General features: G+C 41.1%; 1 protein-coding gene across 1 annotated transcript in view; it reads left to right on the top strand.

The window, feature by feature from the left end:
* Window positions 1-19,367, top strand: part of VPS41 (VPS41 subunit of HOPS complex) — an 876,961-nt gene that overhangs the window by 480,306 nt on the left and 377,288 nt on the right. The window contains exons 9-12 of the mRNA XM_086964855.1: window positions 4,596-4,742; window positions 15,374-15,440; window positions 17,093-17,190; window positions 18,437-18,557. Of these exons, the coding sequence (XP_086820981.1) occupies window positions 4,596-4,742; window positions 15,374-15,440; window positions 17,093-17,190; window positions 18,437-18,557 (433 nt within the window). The remainder of the gene's footprint in view (window positions 1-4,595; window positions 4,743-15,373; window positions 15,441-17,092; window positions 17,191-18,436; window positions 18,558-19,367) is intronic.

Below are 19,367 nucleotides of genomic sequence, written 5' to 3'. Positions count from 1 at the left end.
ACATTTGCTCGCTCAAACAGTTTACCCCTTGTTAGAGAAAACACATTTTCTCTTGGAGAACCCCGCTCACTGCCTGCCCAAAAAGTTTGGGGGTATCCCCATTCCTACACTGAGTATAGATTTACTCTTGCTCTTAACATAAGCACATTCCAGGTTGTACCCAGAGTGTAAATGTACTATGAAAATAAAACACATGGTTACTAAGTATTTACATTCTTCCTAGGGCATCTCTGCCCAGGAACGCCCACTCCAGAAAGCACATTTACTCACACGTACCTAAGTACATTTTTGACTGGTGTAATTACACTTTTTGTGAATCTAAAGTATTCAGAAGTTTAACTTCGGTCCAAAAATATAATTGAAAAGAATGCAGATAGAGTTAAACACTGACTTTGAATTTAATGTCAGATCAGAATTTGCTCTCTTTTGTCATTTGCATTGCTCGTTTATACCATTTGAATGGTAGCGTATGCACCTTAGCATAAATCACTTACTTTTGTGGATTTTATTTTATTTAGGTGTTTGTAAACCGCTACTAAACATCTTCAGATAGCCCCAGCCTGGGGTGTGGCTAAATACAGTAATCATGGGTGGTTGGATAGAGCTTTACATAGTGGAGAAGTGTGGCTCAGGGCTCAGGGGTTAGAGGCGGCAGACCCGGAAGCTGAGATCGGCCCTGGACCAGGGTTCAATTCCCCGCCCCGACGGGGGTTGGGCTCAATAATTCCACGGTCGATAATTCTCGCTCCGGTGCCTACTCGACTCACAGGTTCACACTCTGCGACTCTGGGCAATAGCTTGCTTAATCTCCACAACGGCCCCTTGCGGCGGGATGCCTGGCTTTCACCTTGTGGATACCCTGCCGGGGTATCTCACAGGGGAATACCAGGACGGGTTCCCTAAGCAAGCGCATAGATGCCTGCGATGTGGGCGATTTGCGCTATATAAATACATGTACATTTACATAGCCTGGAAATGAGAATCTGGGCTGCTCAGCTGGAAAGGTGGGATGTACCGAAGACAACAGTCTTTAAAGGTGTCCCAAATCATGACACAGCCTTAAAGAACAGAGACCTGAAGCCAATGGTTAAGAAGGCAATGCTTGTCTTGGAGCAGCCATGATATTCAGAGCCAACTGAAGAGATGACTTGGTGAGGATAGGATTTTACAAATGAATAAAAAAAAGAGAATAGGTCCGGTCCGTCTTCAAATATTTTTGGGAGTCGCACTGGTATGTACAAAGTTTTTGTGGTCTCAAAACAATCGCAGTTACCACCTACTGCAAGTAGGTGGTAAGCCAGTCACAAAAATACAGCCCAATGTGGGATCGGTCCTAAAAATTGGCAAATGAATGAGTAATAGGACCACCAATGTGTAAATCTTTCTGGTGTACTGATGTATGTAACTGTTTCAAATGGTTAACAATCAGCAATAATTGTTTTATGATGCATGTCACAGCATTGAATGTTTACAATTCATTGTGTTTGATTCAATTTTGTATATCATTTTTTTGTTGTTTTTTTTTCCACATATCTGACGCACTACAAAATTGTATTTTTGCACAAATCAAATGTAAGCAATACATATGACCAATTTCACAAGAGCCTCAGAATTAATTCAATCGAGGTTCAAAGCCTCCTTTGAAATAAACAGCAGCCAGTTGAATTCGTGACCAGGTCTCCTTTTTTTATTTAAAAGGCAGTCATCGGCATGGTGGTCTACTGACCTCAGCAGGACACCATCCCTGTGAAAGCTGGCCTTTCCTAATGGGTCGCAAATTGCGACCTGCCTTATGAATATTGATGAGGCAGGTCTTTTGCGACCCCATTGTGAATGACTAAATGTGTCTGAAACACATTAGTGCAATCCATTTTGCGAGTCGCAAATTGCGAGTTGCAAAAATTCGCAATTTGCGACACGCATTACAGAATAGTTGTACATCCCGCCCCACATCACTTGTATTCATCAGTTAGATACTCAAGAGATGACTGTTGTCAGAGTTGTGGCTTTTAGGTGGTAGGTAAGGGCCAAACAGTGTTTTGAGGTTGTTTGGTGATTGACCCTGTCACGACTTGTGTACTGGGCAAAGAGTTTTGAAAGTCACTATTTATTCTACTAGGTATCACTGAATGGATTTCAGTCCCATCACAACGGTTAATGTTGGTTCAAACCAAACAAAAGGCAGGCTGCATAGTTTTAAGGGAGGATACTGGGGAGGCCTGTGTGTACTGTAGTCCACACAGGATAGGAATATGGCTACTACTGGCAAGTATTTCTGAGAGTAGTGCAGCAACAGCAGAACGGATTTAGATGGTGAAATGTAGTTTTCTTGAGACCATGTTACACTGAAGAACAAATGATGGGTCCCAAGTAAAGAGTACAGGGACAAGTTGTGGGGGTTATCTTGTTTATCATGATGCTTGAGGTGAAACTTTTTACATCTGCATACTTGTGTATCCCACCTGGTAGGAGTCCAGGAAGAAGAGGGCATCTAAATGTTGTATAGTATTGTTTCAAAATAAGAGAGAGGGACCCACCATCCAAAGGGAGGGGTACCACAGAAGACCAAGTTCATAAAAGAAACCACTTTGGATTAATATACACACGTCAAACCATTCATACACAAATCTCCCATACACAGAGGATTACAGTGGACATGAGGAATGTAAAAAAAACCAAAACAAATCTAAAAAAAATAAAATGTTATTCCTGAATAAAAAACATATATATCATGGTGCTCCGTCAGTAAAATCCAATCATTTCAGTAGGGACAGATCTAACACAATTAAGTCCTTAGTTTAATAATTCTTACAACTTCAAACATGCTCTTATGTGATGATTAACTTGTGTTGAATTTGTAAGAATGATTAAACCAAGGACTTAATTGTGTTATATCTGGCCTACAAAAATATTTGGATTTTACTGACGGAACCTCAACAATTACTCTAAAATTCCTTGTCAAATAATGTATCAGGCTTTCTTCTGTATATTGAATATACTGTATCACATCAGCGCCCTGATGAAGGATGGTACATGGAATTCCTAAACGTGCGTCAGCGCATTTGTGTTGTCTGAATTGTTTAATATGTTTATGAATGTTATGTATTGTCTTTGTTAAATTGTGATTTTTTTGGGAATTTATTTTTTTCTTGCTATTCTTTTCTGTTGTTTTGCTTGTATTTTTGTGTTGAGACTGGTACCTTGATTAAGTAGATTGCTTCGTCCATATTTGGGGCTCCCTTGTATCAAATGAGTTTTGGAATCACATAGAATTAAATGTATATGTATTTATTGAAAAGTAATTGAAAATAAAAACAAAACAATTTTATTTTTCTATAAAAGTATATGTAATCTCCTCTGTGGGACAGTTCGGAGTTACATGTACATGATGTGAATATTTTATAAGGGGTTTAGTGTTGTATATTTGGTTGTTTTTCCCTGGTTTTCCCCTTTATATTCGCTTTACAGGGACCCTCTTGTGTATATTTCGTAGATATAACCACACCTGGTGAATTTGTGTTTTTTGGTTCAGTTCTGTAACCATTAGTTCTCTTTAAGTGTGCTTTTAAAGTGAATACTCACTCACAAACACACATGTATATGCACATATATGCTGTGGGTGTATGAACAGCTGTTTATGTTACCACACTACTTGCATTTCATGGTTCGTTCTTAACACATTCCTTACTTGCACTTGAATACTTCCTCCGAACTCCGCTGCTATTTTCTCAAACAGTTACGTATGCATGGAATTTCACATAATAATCAGTGACGGCTGGCATCTACGATGTGGGGGGGGCAAGCACAAAATTAAATAGAAATGAATAGAAACTTACCTGAACGCGATGTCTTCCACTCCGGTCCTCTTCTCACCACCAGAACAGGATACAGCAACTCCCTTGACCAACCATTGTTGTTTCACTCATGCAGCAGGAGAGCGGCGATCTGATTGGAGGGAGCCTCTCCCACAGCTCCCCAGTGCTTTGTTGGCATGTACTTGCCCTAACCTAGCTGTCTTAAACCATCAGCGTTGGAGCTGTTTAAAGTGCGCATGTGTAGCTGGCTGTCGCAAGACAGCCGACCAAAAAGACATTCGCACTTTAAACAAGTGCATTAGACACCCCACCCTCTTCCCTGCTGCTGTCACCTAACAGCGGTCCTGTCCCCATTCTGACGCTCGGCTCGGGACAGGGATGAAAAATAAAATGGTAATAAATAACCATTTTATTTTTCAGGGTTTTGGTGTGATTTTAAGGGGGCGATGCTCCTCTGCTCAGTGGAGGATCCCCCCTGGTAATACGATGCATTTTCCATTGGGTAAGCTTGATTTCAATACCAGGTAAATGCTGATAACAAAATAAGGAAATGAATGTGGACTGGCAGCACGTGATTGTAAAAGGTGTATTCTGTCAAAATAATGTTTTCCTCTTTGAAAAAAAGGTAGTGTACTCCCACAGTCCTTTTATGAAATTTGAGTGAACCTTTGCACTGCGAAAGGTGACCTCTTTTAGCAGGAAATGGGACTTTAAAATGCCACGCTTCAACCAAATGCCTTAGATGTTTGCCTTCAAAGTCTAATGAATACTTTTTTGCAGGGTGTGAAGATACTTGATATGATCACAAAGCAAAGGATTACTAATGTGCCGCGGGATGATATGAGTCTTCGCCCAGACATGTACCCCTGCAGTCTCTGCTGGAAGGATAACTTAACTCTGATTATTGGCTGGGGACGGTCTGTCAAGGTATGATCATTTCAAATTCTGTATTTTATCATATACCACACTCTATGTGCATGCATTCTGCCAATCTGTACATTTAATCAGAATTAGAAAAGGTATTCAATGCACATATCTACCTTTCTCCAGGACAGATGGGGAAGAATAATGTTATACCTTACTTGCCATTTACATTATTGAGCTATACCTTCTTTCGGAGAAAATGAAAAGTGAAGAACTCCCGCCTGACTAGCCAGGGCTTGAGAAACTCCATCTTGGAGCATTTCAGGTGCTCAGCTCTTTTATAGAGGACAGTAATTATCTCGGACCCTGTCAGGCGGGCGTTCGTCCCCGCCACTCCACTGAGAAGGTGGTTATCTCGGTCATGGACCAACACAGGGAGGGATTTGACACTAACACCCCTCAAGCCCTGGTCCTCCTAGATCTGTCCGCCGCATTTGACACGGTGGACCATTCCATCCTTTTGTCCCGTGTCAAGGCGGCGGGCATGGGGGAACAGGTATTGACCTGGATAGGTTCCTTCCTGGCCGATCGTACTCAGGCAGTCCACCTTGCTGAATTTTCTGCCCTGCCCCGCAGGGTGAATTGTGGCGTCCCCCAGGGATCTTCCCTCTCCCCCCTCTTATTCAATCTTTACATTTTCCCCCTTATTTCTGCACTGCAAAGACTGGAGGTCACAGTCTACAACTATGCTGATGACCTCCAACTCATTTTTAATTTCTCTTCCCCCCTATCCGGCGCCGCTAGCCTCCAGTCCGTCATGCTGTTTATCCGGGTCTGGATGAATGCAAACCATCTCAAACTCAACCCGGATAAGACAGAACTGATTTCTGGCCCCCTTCCCTTGGCTCACCTCCATTTCCCTCTTTTTCAGTCAAAACCCTTGGTATTACTCTTAATCAGGATTTGACACTTCATTCTCACATCAGTTCTGTGGTTTCTTCTTGTTTTTTCACCCTCCGCATCATCAGGAAAGTATCCCGGTTCTTTTCCCTCTCTGCACTGAAACTTATAGTGATGGCCATGGTCTTATCCAAGATCGACTACGGGAACATAATTTATAATGGTGCTCCCGCCTACGCACTCCAGCATCTCCAGCTGGTGCAGAACCAGGCTGTCCGCCTGGTACATGGCCTATCCAAATATCATCACTCTTCACCCCTTCTTATTGCCCTTCACTGGCTCCCCATCAAACAATGCGCTCTTTTCAAACTTAGCTGTCTCACTTTTCAAGCTCGGGCGGGCACTGCCCCTGCTTTTATCAACTCCACCATCGCTAATTACTGCCCCTCTAGAGCGTTACGCTCCTCTTCTAAATCTTTATTAGTTATCCCCCGATTTAAGAAAAAAAGATCGGGAGTTCAGAAACTCTCGGTTCTTGCACCTACCTTCTGGAACTCTCTCCCACCCCAGGTCAGACTTTCCCCCTCCTATCTTGAGTTTCGCAAAGCTCTCAAGACTTTTCTGTTCCAACAAGCTTTCAGCCCATAGCCCCCAGTGTCCGCCTTAGCTCAAGAACCCTCTAGCGCCAAGAAACTGCACAGTGAACGCGCGCTTTATAAATTTTTAAAAATTCAAATTCTAAATTGCAGAGAAAAGAGTTAAGAAGAAACAGTGACGTTAACAGAACTGTGAAGTGGAAAGAGATATTGTGGTGTAGGTAGAGGTCGAAATGCCAGGCTGTGTTTAGGACCAACATTACTAGGGAATAAATAATTGTAGGGGTGCTCCGATTTTTGCAGGGATAGAGGTAGGAGTAGCTGTAAAAGGATAGAGGTAAATGTTAAGGTTATTGGCGTATGAACAATTTTTAAGGTATTGTAGTGTAGGTGGAGTAGAGGTATTACAGTATATACATGAATAGAAGTGTAAGGGCAGAGGTTAGGGGGATTTTCGTAAAGGTAGGGGTGAACTATTGTGTAAATATCGTTAGCAGTAAAAGAGTGTTGGCAAGTTTAACATAGTACAAGCAGGGGTTAAGGAATTATGGTATAGTTAGATGTAAAGGTACTTGGGTATTGGTAGGTTAGGGGTAGAGGTAGAGGTACTACATTTTAGGCAAGGGAGAGGTGCTGTAGTAGTGGTAGAGCTGGGGGGAGGTAGAGGTATGGAATGTACGGTATAGGGACTGGCGGTTATCTTATAAGCAGCAGTACAGGTTCAAGGGTATAGGTAGCGGTAGGGAACTGCGCTGTAACCTGATGTAAAGATACAGGGATATCTTGGTGTGGGTAGAGGTAAAAGGGTATAGGTAGGTCAGAGGTGCAAGTACCTTGGCAGGTGTTAGATAAACTAGGAAATATGTTAGGGCACAGTTACTAGGATAGAAGCAGAAGAACTAGAATACAGTCCGGGCTAAAAGGTATACATGGGGAAGTGGTAAAAGGTTGTAAGTAAGTATAATAAGGTATAGACTGGCATTGAGCTATAGAGGTCTTGGTAAGTGTACATGGGTAGAAGTTTGAAGGTACCACCAGGGATAGAGAAACTAGGTAGAAAATATATAGGGGTGGTGGTACTTCGGTGTAGGTAGAGGTTCCATGGAATTGATAGTTATAGAGAGGCATGGTTATGGGCAGGGTAGCCCACAATAGGATACAGTTAGGGGTATAGGTGCAAGGTGTTGTGTATTATGTATGAGTAAAGAAACTATGGTACAGCCGAAATAAGGTTAGTAGGGCAAGGATGTAAATAGGAGGAGAGGTTAGTTAAAAAAATAGGGAGGGAGGAGAACTGAACTTGGTGTAGGAAGAGGCGTTAAGAAGAAAGTAAAGCTATTAGATTAGGAAGTAAAATAGAATCAATGGAGATATGCCATTCTTAAACAGAAGACTGCAAGGATTTTTTTACTTCAAGTTTATTATCAGGATGGATTAGACATGCTGGGATTGAGAACATTTCTGAATATCAGGATTTCTTGACAGAGATTTTCTACAGCATTACATACAATCAAAGAACCACTGGGAGAAGCGGAGTATGAATATGCACTTTAAATTACTTTAACCTATTTGTTTTATTTTAACAAATGAGTAAATAATCTGCTTTAAACATATGCAACATGGAACATCAAACATTAGAAAACAAAAAAAGGGATTTGCAGGAACTGACTGCGATAGGTCTGCCTTATTTTCCTTCCTCTTAAAGTTTGTGTGGGCTTTTTTTATCGTGATTAAGAAAATACCCAGATTAAGGAGCATTGACAAAGCCTGTTGGTCTGGATTTGACAAATCAAAGCTCAGATTATTTTTAAATCTCTCTTAGCCTTATTACAGTTCTTTTTAATTACTATGACTGAGAAAGAAGTCTAGGGCTATAATGAAGGGTCCTTTGCCAGTAAAACGACTAGAACCAAAATAAGGCACTTTACATTTGACATCAATATGGCTTCATGAAATAGAAGAGCGCGTTCAAATTACCTGGCTCCCCTTTCCACTGGAAAGAAAGAATGCACTTGGCGTGGTCTATCTGCCACAATTTTATTAAAGCATTCAACACTGTATCACAGAAAGAACTAGTAGACTGTTATCACAAACATATTGGCAAAGATAGTCGACACCTCAAAAGTGATCAGTGAAAACGTTTAGAGAGTTCAGACCCCTTCATAAAATTCAGTGATTTGAAACGTATCCAGACACTGGTGAGAAAAAGGTCGAGGTTGCCATTTGAGGAGCCAAAATGCTATTTCTGGTCCAGGAAATCGATTAAAAGTTTATTTTCTGAGTATACCAATCTTTTAGAAGACACCGAAACATGGGCCAAGGTCCAAGAATGAACAATGAACCAACAAAAGTAAAAGCTATGTAGCCTTTACTTTTGTTGGTTCCTTGTTCGTTCGTTCTTTTGATTGGAATTTATGATTCAATTTTTTTCAAGTTGTGGAAATATATACATGCCATTGTCTACAACCTTCTGCTCAGCAAACAGCTTGATGGATTCAGCTAGTGAGAAAAAACATAAACATCAGCACGTCCCTCCCACCTCCCTCTTTCCCATCACAACCACGATTCCTTTCTGTCAGTCCTTGTACTCTTTTCTAAATCTGAGTGTGCTTCTTAGCTATGCTTGGAAGTATGGGTGGTGGACTTTGGTCCTGACTCAGTCTGTTCATATTTCTAGCCCCCAGGACAGGCTGTGTTGCAGACTGAGCTCTGTCCTCTGATCAGACACTGACCTCCTCTGTGACAGATGTTCCTGGATGAAGCAGAGTTCCTTTGCCCCACTCGGCACCTCTTATTTTGCCACTGTTCGCTCTGATACCTCCAGATACTGAAATGTCGTCTCACCTGCCCATCTTCAGACTCTTCGCCAGTTGTGCTATCTTCACAGAACACTTACCTACTCACGTCTGTCTTGCAACATTCTGACACTGGGTGTAAATTGCGGTTTATTTCTTCCACTGATACTTGGCCCCTTAACGAAATCTGCAGCAAACTAGAGGCACGCTGCAGGATCAGTTCACCTGTGTGGGCCCACAAAATGGCAGCCACCAAAGCAGGCCTCTGTCTCGGCCCTACGTTCCCCTTCACATGTTGCTCTTGCTCTGCCCTCTCCTCTTCCAATATGTGCAGCTCAACAGAGAGCTATGTCTGTTGAAATTTTAGGGTCCCAGTGCTGTAGTACTCCGCTACAACAGGTAAGTATAATATAGTATAAATATGTAACAAATTAATAATGAAGTCAATATGAATAAGCAGAGTGGGTTTAATAAAACCTCATCCATGAACAGCCACAAGTAACTGACAGATAAAGAATCTTATAAGTGAACACATTCTGAGAACATAGAATGAAGGGGAAGATGACATATCTTAAAGGGGAAGAAAGGGAATAACAGGAAAGGAGAGGACATCACACATCTCCCTTCCTTTACAATAAGAAAAAAGAACATCACACCACTCCCTTCTTAAAAAACAAGTTAAGCAGCATTAACAAAAGAGCATTGAACTAAACATAATCTTTTAAGTAATACGGAGCACTACGAATTCTTTGACTTCTTGTCGAAGAAGACGAAGACCTATCAAATGAAGAATTGGAAGGAAGGAAGGAATTATTGCACAAACCAATATCATTATGAGTGGAGTCAACGAACAGATTAGGATTAACTAGCACAACACGACTTTTGTTCCAAATTCTTCCATCCTCAGTTTTTACAGCATTTCTAAAAACTTTGATAACAGTTCTAACATCGGTATACTTAGACCACGGTTTACGTCCAACCGGAGTCTTTATTTTTACCATATCGCCAACTTTGACTACTTGAGAATTTACACTTTTCTTCTTGTCAAAGTAAGTCTTACGTGCATTTTGCTTGAAAAGTTCTCTTGTCCTCCAATCACCTATGTCATTACTCACCAGACCCTTATTTAAACACATCCACCCAGGACATAACAAGGTATTAGGAATCCTCCCTTTGAACAGTTCAAATGGAGACCTCCCAGTAGAGGAATGAGGGACAAAACGATACGTATTAATCCTGTCCTGGAGGGTCGCTTTCCAATTCAAACCTGAAGCACGAGCAAGCTGAATTGATTCCTTAAGTGTTTTATTGACCCTCTCTACAGCACCATTAGTCTCTGGGTGATATAGTGAACACTTCTTATGAGAAATACCACATTTTTTCAAAAAATCAACAAAAACTGAGGAACAAAACTGGGGACCATTGTCAGACAAAATGCTATTTGGAAAACCTTCCATACAAAATAGGGGTTCCAAGAACTTAATGATGGAAATAGAGGTAATTTCTCTAACAGCAGAAACCTCAATCCACCTTGAGTAGAGATCTATTAACACAATGAGGTAAGGAGTGTCTGAAACGCCAGATAAAGGACCCAGAATGTCAATGGCAACCTCATCCCAAGGATGACCAGGCAATGCCCTCTTAACCATGGGCATATGTTTTGTTTTCAGGATCTTGTCGCTGGAACAACACTCAGGACACTCACGAACCATTCTTTCAATTTCAAGATCCATGCCAGGCCACCAAAACTGCATACGTAAGAATTCTTTAGTTTTCACGATCCCCAAGTGACCAGAATGGGCAAGAGCTAGTAGCTTTCTTCTAAGAGAACAGGGAGGAACCAGTTTAGTGCCACGGGTCAACAGACCATCAATTACAGAGAGTTCATCTGAAACCAAAGACCAAGGTTTAGACAAATGAGATCTATTCGTCAAAGAAAGAATAACATTACATACTTCTTCATCTTTCCCCAATTCCAACCTCCATTCAGTTTCATCAATTGCCCCGTCAGTGACTTCACACACTTTAATACACTCATCAGGTTCTGTTAAATCATCATGATCAGCATTATCACTGTCAACTAATCTAGATAGACAATCAGCCGACCTGTTGGCAATCCCAGGTATATATTCTACCTCAAACTCAAATTCCTGCAATGAAACAATCCGTTTCCTGATTCTTGAGGAAATGGCATCAAGACCCTTCTTAGAAAAGACTTCTCTCAAAGGCTTATGGTCAGATAATACGCACACTTTCGTTCCCCAAACAAGATTCTTAAACTTTCTCAAAGACCAGAAAATTGCAAGAGACTCTTTCTCTATCACAGAATAGTTATACTCTGAACCTCGAAGACAACGTGAGGAACAACAAATAAGATAGTCTTTCCCATCTCTCTTCTGAATCAAAACGGCACCCAGTCCTTTATCACTAGCGTCTGTGAACATAATAGTGGGTAGACCTGGAACAAAGGCATGCAAAGAAGGAGCCTTATTCAACTCTTTTTTGATACATTCAAATTCAGCTTTACATTCGCATGACCAGTCAAACACAACATTTTTAGCAGTGAGTTTTCTCAAATTATGAGTTTTGTCAGCAAAATTCGGAATGAATTTCCCATAAAATTCCACCATGCCTAGAAATGAAAGAAGTTCCTCTTTACAAGTAGGATCTTTAACTTTGTCTATAGACTCAACAAGTTCTTTCTTTGGGAAGACACCATCACCAGTGATACAGTGACCTAAATAGTTAACCTCTTGAACTCTGAATTTGCATTTGTTTCTTTTTAAGGTCATACCAGCACCATTCAATCATTTTAATACATCAGACACACGACCATCATGCTCCAGGATACTACTTCCATAAATTAGCAAATCATCCTGATAGCACTTAACACCTGACACACCTCTCAAGATCTTTGACATGATACGTTGGAAGACAGAGGCAGCCGAGACAAGGCCAAAAGGCATTCTCTTAAATTTAAACGTACCCATAGGTGTAATAAAGGCAGTCAGGTCTTGTGAATATGCATCAAGCTCTACCTGATGATACGCGGAGGCTAGATCGAGAGTGGTGAAATACTTTGCACCTTCTAAAGTGCTAACTATCTCATCTATATTAGGAAGTGGAAACCTGTCAACAACTACTTCCTTATTTAGAGCTTTAAGGTCAATGCAAAGACGAATTTCACCAGTAGGTTTCTTTGCAATAACCACTGGGGCAAGCCACTCTGTTGCCTCCACAGGTTCTATAATATCATTTTTCACGAGTTTGTCAAGTTCCTCTTGGACTTTCACCTGTTCTACAAGGGGAATCCTCCTTACCTTAGCTACAACTGGAAGAGCATTGGCTTTTAATTTAATATGATGTTTGTAACCACGCAAACACCCTAATTCCTCTTTAAAAACATCAGGAAATTGTTTCGCTAATGATAAAGACAAACTTTCATCACTCTTGTTGTCACGTACAGGGTAAGATACTTCTTGAATTCTCACTTGGGGAGAGGCATTTGGATCAAGTGTCACGCCTAAATATCCTTGATGCAACCAACCTAAAAGTGCATCACCTTTTTTAGACACATAAACTTTGCCAACAGTGATCCTTGAACCAAGTTCAATTTCAGCCATGAAATAGCCCACCATCACAATAGGTTTCTCGCTATACCCCAACGGAAGAATATCACATTTAAACAGCTTAACTTTGCCTTTAAATAGTTCATTATACATTTTTTCATCAATTATAGTTATTTTAGAGCAGGAATCAAATTTTAAGTTTATCATAGAACCTTCTACACTAACTAAATGAGAGGGATGATCTGATTTGTCATCCTTTACTTCAAAACAAATTGATCTTACGTGGGGTTGAGGCCACCTTCTTTTTGAGTTGTCACTATTATAAGTTTTGCTCCTGCAGAACTTTGCAAAATGACCCTTCTTATTACACAAATTACAAGTTACTTTTAAAGCAGAACACACAGGTGAATTAGCCAAATGATTAGTTTGACCACACCTAAAACAAGAAAATTTGCCACTAGAGTAAGAGAAAGGAGGATTAGTTGACCTAACATGTTTCTCATAATTTACAACATTTTCTACTTTCTTCAGCTGATAAACAGTCTCATCAACTTTTACTTCATCTTTATCCTCAGAGGTAGATGGTTTTTCTTTTTCCTTTTTAAGTTCACCGACACATCTCGTCATATGTTCTACTTGTTTTGCAATTGTTAAAACTTCTTCTAATGGTGGCTCATCCTTCAACCATAATTCTTTTCTTATATCGTCATGTGCGCATCTTAACACAAACTGATCACGAATGCGTTCATCAAGTGTCTGACCAAAATTGCATGACGAAGCAAGTTTTCTCAATGAAGATACGTATTCTTCTACAGTTTCATCTTTTTTTTGCTCACGTAAGCCAAAATGGTATCTTTCCATGATGGTACTAAGTCTTGGTAAATAATGCCTATCAAGTTGAAGTATGGCTATTTCGTATTCATTTAGATTTCTTTGTTCAGTAGCTGACAAGTCTGGTAAGTGTTCTAGAACATCTTGTCCTTCACCCCCAAGACAATGCAGAAGAAGTGAGTGTTTCCTTTCAGCACTCAAGTTGGTTCCGCAGACTCTTGCATAGTTTGCAAATATCTTTTTCCATTTTTTCCACTTTACGTTAGGCTCTCCTGGACTTGTAAGAAAAAATGCAGGTTGAGTTACATTTTGCATTTTTGTATTCTTCTAGTATATCCTTTTTTTTTTTTTTTATAACTATATGTTCTTTGTTTTATTAAAGGTTACTATCCTTTATTTGAGTAATGTTTATTTATTCCGCTTTTTTTTTGTGTCAAGTAAATTTATCAAATGTCATTTGTTTTAAAATTCTAAATTTCAGGCTTATTTTTTTTTTAACAATTGAGGAAAGAAGCCAGCAGAAAGTTCAATTGCTTCAATTGCCAATGCTTGTTTCAGAAACAGAACGCGTTAAACAAAGGACGTTCTATTTTACTTCGATTATTTCACTTGCCAATGCTTGTTTCAGAAACAGAACGCGTTAAACAAAGGACGTTCTATTTTACTTCAGAGTACGCTCCCTGAAATTCATCATTGTGAGGTAAAGACAAAGGACGTTCCACTGGAACGCAGCATAGCTCTCATGAAGCGCAGCGTTGTTGTGAGCGTCAGCTTTGAGGGTACGTCAATGCGTATCGCGTCCTTTCCGCTAGTTGGAACGCATGCGTTTGAAACGCATGCCGACGTCAGTCATTCAAGAGCGGAGCGCGAGCAAAGCGCGCGAGCATAAACGATTATCTCTTTTACGCGCAAAATCTTTTAGATTAGATTTTCCCAGATTCTCATTTCACAATTAGACACCTCCCGCTCTCCTCACCACCATTAATCCTTAAGTTCCGCCGCTGGGAAGACTTCGCTTCGCTTCAAATACGAAGAATCAGCCGCTGGAGGAGAAAGCAGGTCAGGAAGATTGTTGTGTTGTCCTGTTGAGGTCGTTTCCGATCGTCGCCAGTATAATATAGTATAAATATGTAACAAATTAATAATGAAGTCAATATGAATAAGCAGAGTGGGTTTAATAAAACCTCATCCATGAACAGCCACAAGTAACTGACAGATAAAGAATCTTATAAGTGAACACATTCTGAGAATATAGAATGAAGGGGAAGATGACATATCTTAAAGGGGAAGAAAGGAAATAACAGGAAAGGAGAGGACATCACAGTAAGTCCACCAGGATGAGCGCCCTATAATCAGGATAGGTAATATGGTCGCCACCGCTAGGCCGAAGATCCTAGCAGACTTCAGCTCTCACCACTGCTGGTGAGCACACCCTCTCTGCTTGCCTTTCTTCTTTATTTGAACCTCAGCAGTCACGGCTACCTGTCAGATGATGTTTGTTAGGATGAAGCAAAACTCTATTCTCCAGCCGGCTCATTATTCATTTTTAACACATTGTTGCACCTTTTTCCTAATATTTTTAAAGTAACTTTCCTGAGAATGGCCTCGAATAGCAGTGATGAACACTGGTAATTTCTGAAGACAATAAATTGCTGTTTATTGTGAGATTTTAATGTTGCAGTTGCAAATAAGGCGCTGTGCTTCTTTATTCTTTATAAATGGTGAACTATATAGCTTCTGGTCTACTTTATGCAATTGCCATAAGAATAACTGATGAATTTTAGCGAACATTTTGTTGTCATTCCTTTTCATCCTGGTTGTCTTCATTGTGTAATCATAGCGAATCACATTAAGGTAGCATGAACATGAAGTCCTTGTGCCTTAAAACTGTCATGCCAGACCCATTTTCGCCACTTGCTTTCTTTCAAAGAATGCTTTACATGGCTGTTGTAAGAGAATTTGTTGGGAAATATTTAATTCATCTATTTTCATTTATCTTCCAGGTCTGCTCAGTTAAAGAACGCCATGCCAATGAAATAAGAGACCTTCCGAGCCGCTATGTTGAAATAGGTATTAGTTTGTGCTGAAAGAGTAAATTATGAGTAGAAATCAGAAGTAGCATGTAATAGGTTTACTAGGGATGTGAATGCTTGAGGTTTGCCCACTAAGATGTATGATGTCTCCATTTCAAGACTTCTTCAAGATCTGTGATTACTCACTTTTCCCTGATAGCAGAACTTTACTTGAGAGCCTCAGCTGGTTCATTTCGGAGACTCATACACCAGTAGCGGCTGGTGTGCGGGCAGAGTGGCGGGTTGGGGGATAACCGGGGGGAGCAAGAAATATATATTTAAAAAACAAAACAAAAAACGTACCTGAAGCCCAATGCTCTTTTCTGTGTCCTCGCTACAGCAGGCTCTGGATGCGGTCTCCTTTCTCCCAGCGCTCTCCTCAACTTGGGCGGAATGAGAAGGACTTCTGCCATAGAACACGAAACCAGCCAATCCTGGAGCTGCAGAGGGAGCAGGCTAACCCAGCACTCACTTTGAGGCTGGGGCACTGCGGCTGTAAGGCCTCGGCTGTTTCTCCGACTTGGGATTGCATGCTTTGATGTACGCATGTGAGATTGGTCGGCTGTAGGCAGCTGGTCAATCTGACCTGCGCACTGGCAGCGGGCTACATTACTAGTGCAATCGGACTGATCACCCCCGCCCCCTGGCATCGTGCTGAGTTTTGGACATATTAATAAAATTGTATTTAATACCATTTTATTAATGTGTGTGCCTGCTGCACTTACATCAGGCGCTCCTCTGCCACAATGGAGTAGCCTCCCCTGTCATAAACCACCAGCTGTGTTGTAAGTGACTAGCAGTGGTGCTGCTCAACAGAAGACAGTCCCACATTCACACCCCATTGGCTAACACCCTGGCAGAGAAGCACTAAATTGTGAAAATCCCTGCTCATTTCAACCTGTAAGCCTTGACCAAGACACTATATGTCATGCGCAGGAGCTCTCTAGTGCTACCTTTATTGATGAAGCAAACAACAGCAGGCCTCTACTAAGGCCCTCTGTCCGGCACAGGACGCCTATTCTGCTAACTGTAGTGACCCAGGAAATAGGAGCATCCCTCTACCAAGGTACTGTGTCCTACAGTGGGGACCTAGTCTGTTAACCAGAATGGACCTGCAAACAGCAGCAGACCACTACGAAGTCACTGTGTCCAACAAAGGATTTTTCTGTTGCAGCCCTATTTGACGCGGCAAAAACACAGATCTCTGGCACGCTGCAACATGTGGGTAAACTTCTGACCTCCAAGCTAAACGTCTTGTAAGGATGTTTGTTCCGTAGATTTTCACTTGTTATCTTTTATTTGCTATGATTTGTACTGCAAGTGTGTATAGGCCATCTCAGTAGTCCATATTCTAGTGTATCAAATGCATGAGAGCTGTGTGAAGGATGTTTAGAACCTTCAGCTTGCTGAGCTCTTTTGACTTTAGTGTGTTTTTGGTTGGAAGAGTGGTGCAACCTTGATTAAGATCCATGTCTGTCTTAGATTCAGAAGAAACCTCATTAAACATGTATTTCCAGAGATTTGATGCATTGTATGGTTAAACTGTTTCTGATTCCGTAAAAAAATGTCTTGCTTAAATAAGACAATAGAAGTGAAACTGTAATGTTTTCTAAAATGTAACGTTTCCTCTGTTATTTTATTTTCTTCCAGTTTTTCAGTTTGACACTGACTACTACATCAGCGGCCTAGCACCCCTCTGTGACCAACTTGTAATCCTGTTTTATGTGACAGAGAATTCTGATAAAGAGGTGATTTGGTGTCTTTCTTTAAAGTGCGCATAGACACTTAGTTAGTTGTCCTTTTTTAAAAAAACAAACGTTATTGCCTTTTACATATCAGTCAGCCGTTTCACTGGTGGCGGTACAGGTAAGTGCATAGCATTCTCATGAGCAGTATATCACATTCCATATTATGCATATACGTATCCACATTATTCTTGACTCCATCTGTCTCATCTTTTGCCCAGCAAAGGTTCTTCCTTGCAGGTTCCGATTTCCCCTCATCCCCCCGCCCCCCCCCCCCCCTCCAACAAGATAACTAACACTCAACCCCCCTCCCGCCCGCATTGCTGTCTCCTAACTTCATTTATTGAGCTGAGTAATTCATTTCCACTGTACCTTGTGGTGTGTGTTTGAGTTTCTCAGTCCCCTCTTTTCCAGGTCCAGGCCCTCCCTTGGCTAAGGGTATTATGTGTCTCCATCTCTTGGGATCTGCACTATTGCCCCATCCTGGTCTTGCCTCTGGGGGTTCTCCTGGTGTGACGGTCTCTCAGGAGTGGAGTGGAGGCCTCAGACTTAGTTTGGTTTCCTTAAGGTTGCATACCAACATCTTAACAATTGTTAGACCCGAGGCTCAGTTCTGTCACCACTGTTATGCCTAGACAGAGTAACAATATTATAGGATTCTGAGAGAGGAATACGTCACATGGTGCCTTGCGGTCCACTTGAAGCGGAGTGTTGTCTAGGACCGAGGCTGTTTGCCTACCTGTGACCAGACAAATCCCTCTGATGTGGAACTTAAGCCCCCTAAGAGTTTGCTTCTAACAAATTGTCTTGTGTTATAATGCTAGATCTGAACTTATTAGGAAAAGTTATGAGATGGGTTTGCGATGTAAAGCATTCTACAAGGTTTTGTTCCACCATCATTTCATGGATTTAGCGCTTGCAGCATTCCTTTTAGCCCCTAACTGGGGTCTATTCAGGTGTTATTCATGACATAAATGCAGTGAAAGAAGATACTCGTTCATTTTGGTAACATGTCGCCTGTTGTTGATAGAGTGAACTATCAAACGTGACAGGAGATTTCATTTTAGCCATTTATAGGTCACTAATTTTAGAATTTCTTTGCATATGTAATGCAGAGTTGTAAAGAGAGGACTGGACATAACATTTAAGATAATGCAGACACAATTATTTGCATTCGTGTTATTCAATAAGGTCTGTGGTAATGTAGTCATTGTAAACCCAGTCTGACTAGTTTTACATTTTTTCAAAGGACACAGCAAGGCCTCGACTTGACATTATTCAACCACTTCCGGAGTCGTGTGAGGAAATCTCATCTGATGCTCTCACGGTCAGAGGGTTCCAGGAAAATGAGTGCCGAGACTATCGCCTAGGTAAAGGATTTCACGATTTTATGCCATCTGAGTTCTAGCTCTTTTAACTCTAAAGACATCTGTAAAGCTCTGTAGTAAAAAAAAATCTAAAATTATATAAAAGTTAACGATCATGTAAACATCAAAGAAAAAAATGTGTTTATATACTTGCGCCAAATGGTGTAAATTAACTACTATTGCATCTAGATAAAACCCAAGTGAAATGTGTGTATTTATTTTCGGAACATTGTGAGGGAAAGTAGGAATCATGGCCTGTCATTGCAAACGTCCGACTGAAAAACCACACTTATTATATATTTTTCTGCAGGCGCAGGACAATAGAAGCACAAATGAATAAATTATGCAATCAGCTCGCAAGCGGTTAACTTGCTGATGAAAACGTTTGGTAAACTAAAACATGGATATTTTTATATACCCAAAAATAACTAACCTCAAATTAAAATAGCAAAAAAAAGAATAGAGGTCTTACACCAGATTAGATGGCGTTGCTTACGGTGCGGCCGCTCCATTAGGGTGTAGGAGCACCGCCTCTCTGCTTTCTCGCAGTGCGAGAAACAGAAAATAAAATGGTATGCGCTTTGAGAAAGCAGACAGCAGGGGTATGCCTGGTTGGAGGCTGGTGGGAGGTTATGCCTGGTTTCTAGCCGGGGAGGAGTGGCTTGCACCACTCTGAGTGCCCTGACTGTTTGGTCAGCCCTGGGGCTGACCAAAGCAGTCATGCACACTGTACATTTTCTCCATGTAGGCTGTATGCAGCCTACAAAAAGAAAATGGCCTCCCTACAGGTGCCAGGATGGGTGCCGTCGGGGA

Source organism: Lissotriton vulgaris, chromosome 4_1 (assembly GCF_964263255.1).
Source record: "Lissotriton vulgaris chromosome 4_1, aLisVul1.2, whole genome shotgun sequence".
NCBI lineage: Eukaryota > Metazoa > Chordata > Amphibia > Caudata > Salamandridae > Lissotriton > Lissotriton vulgaris.
This window is presented reverse-complemented; position numbering and strand designations above follow the sequence as displayed.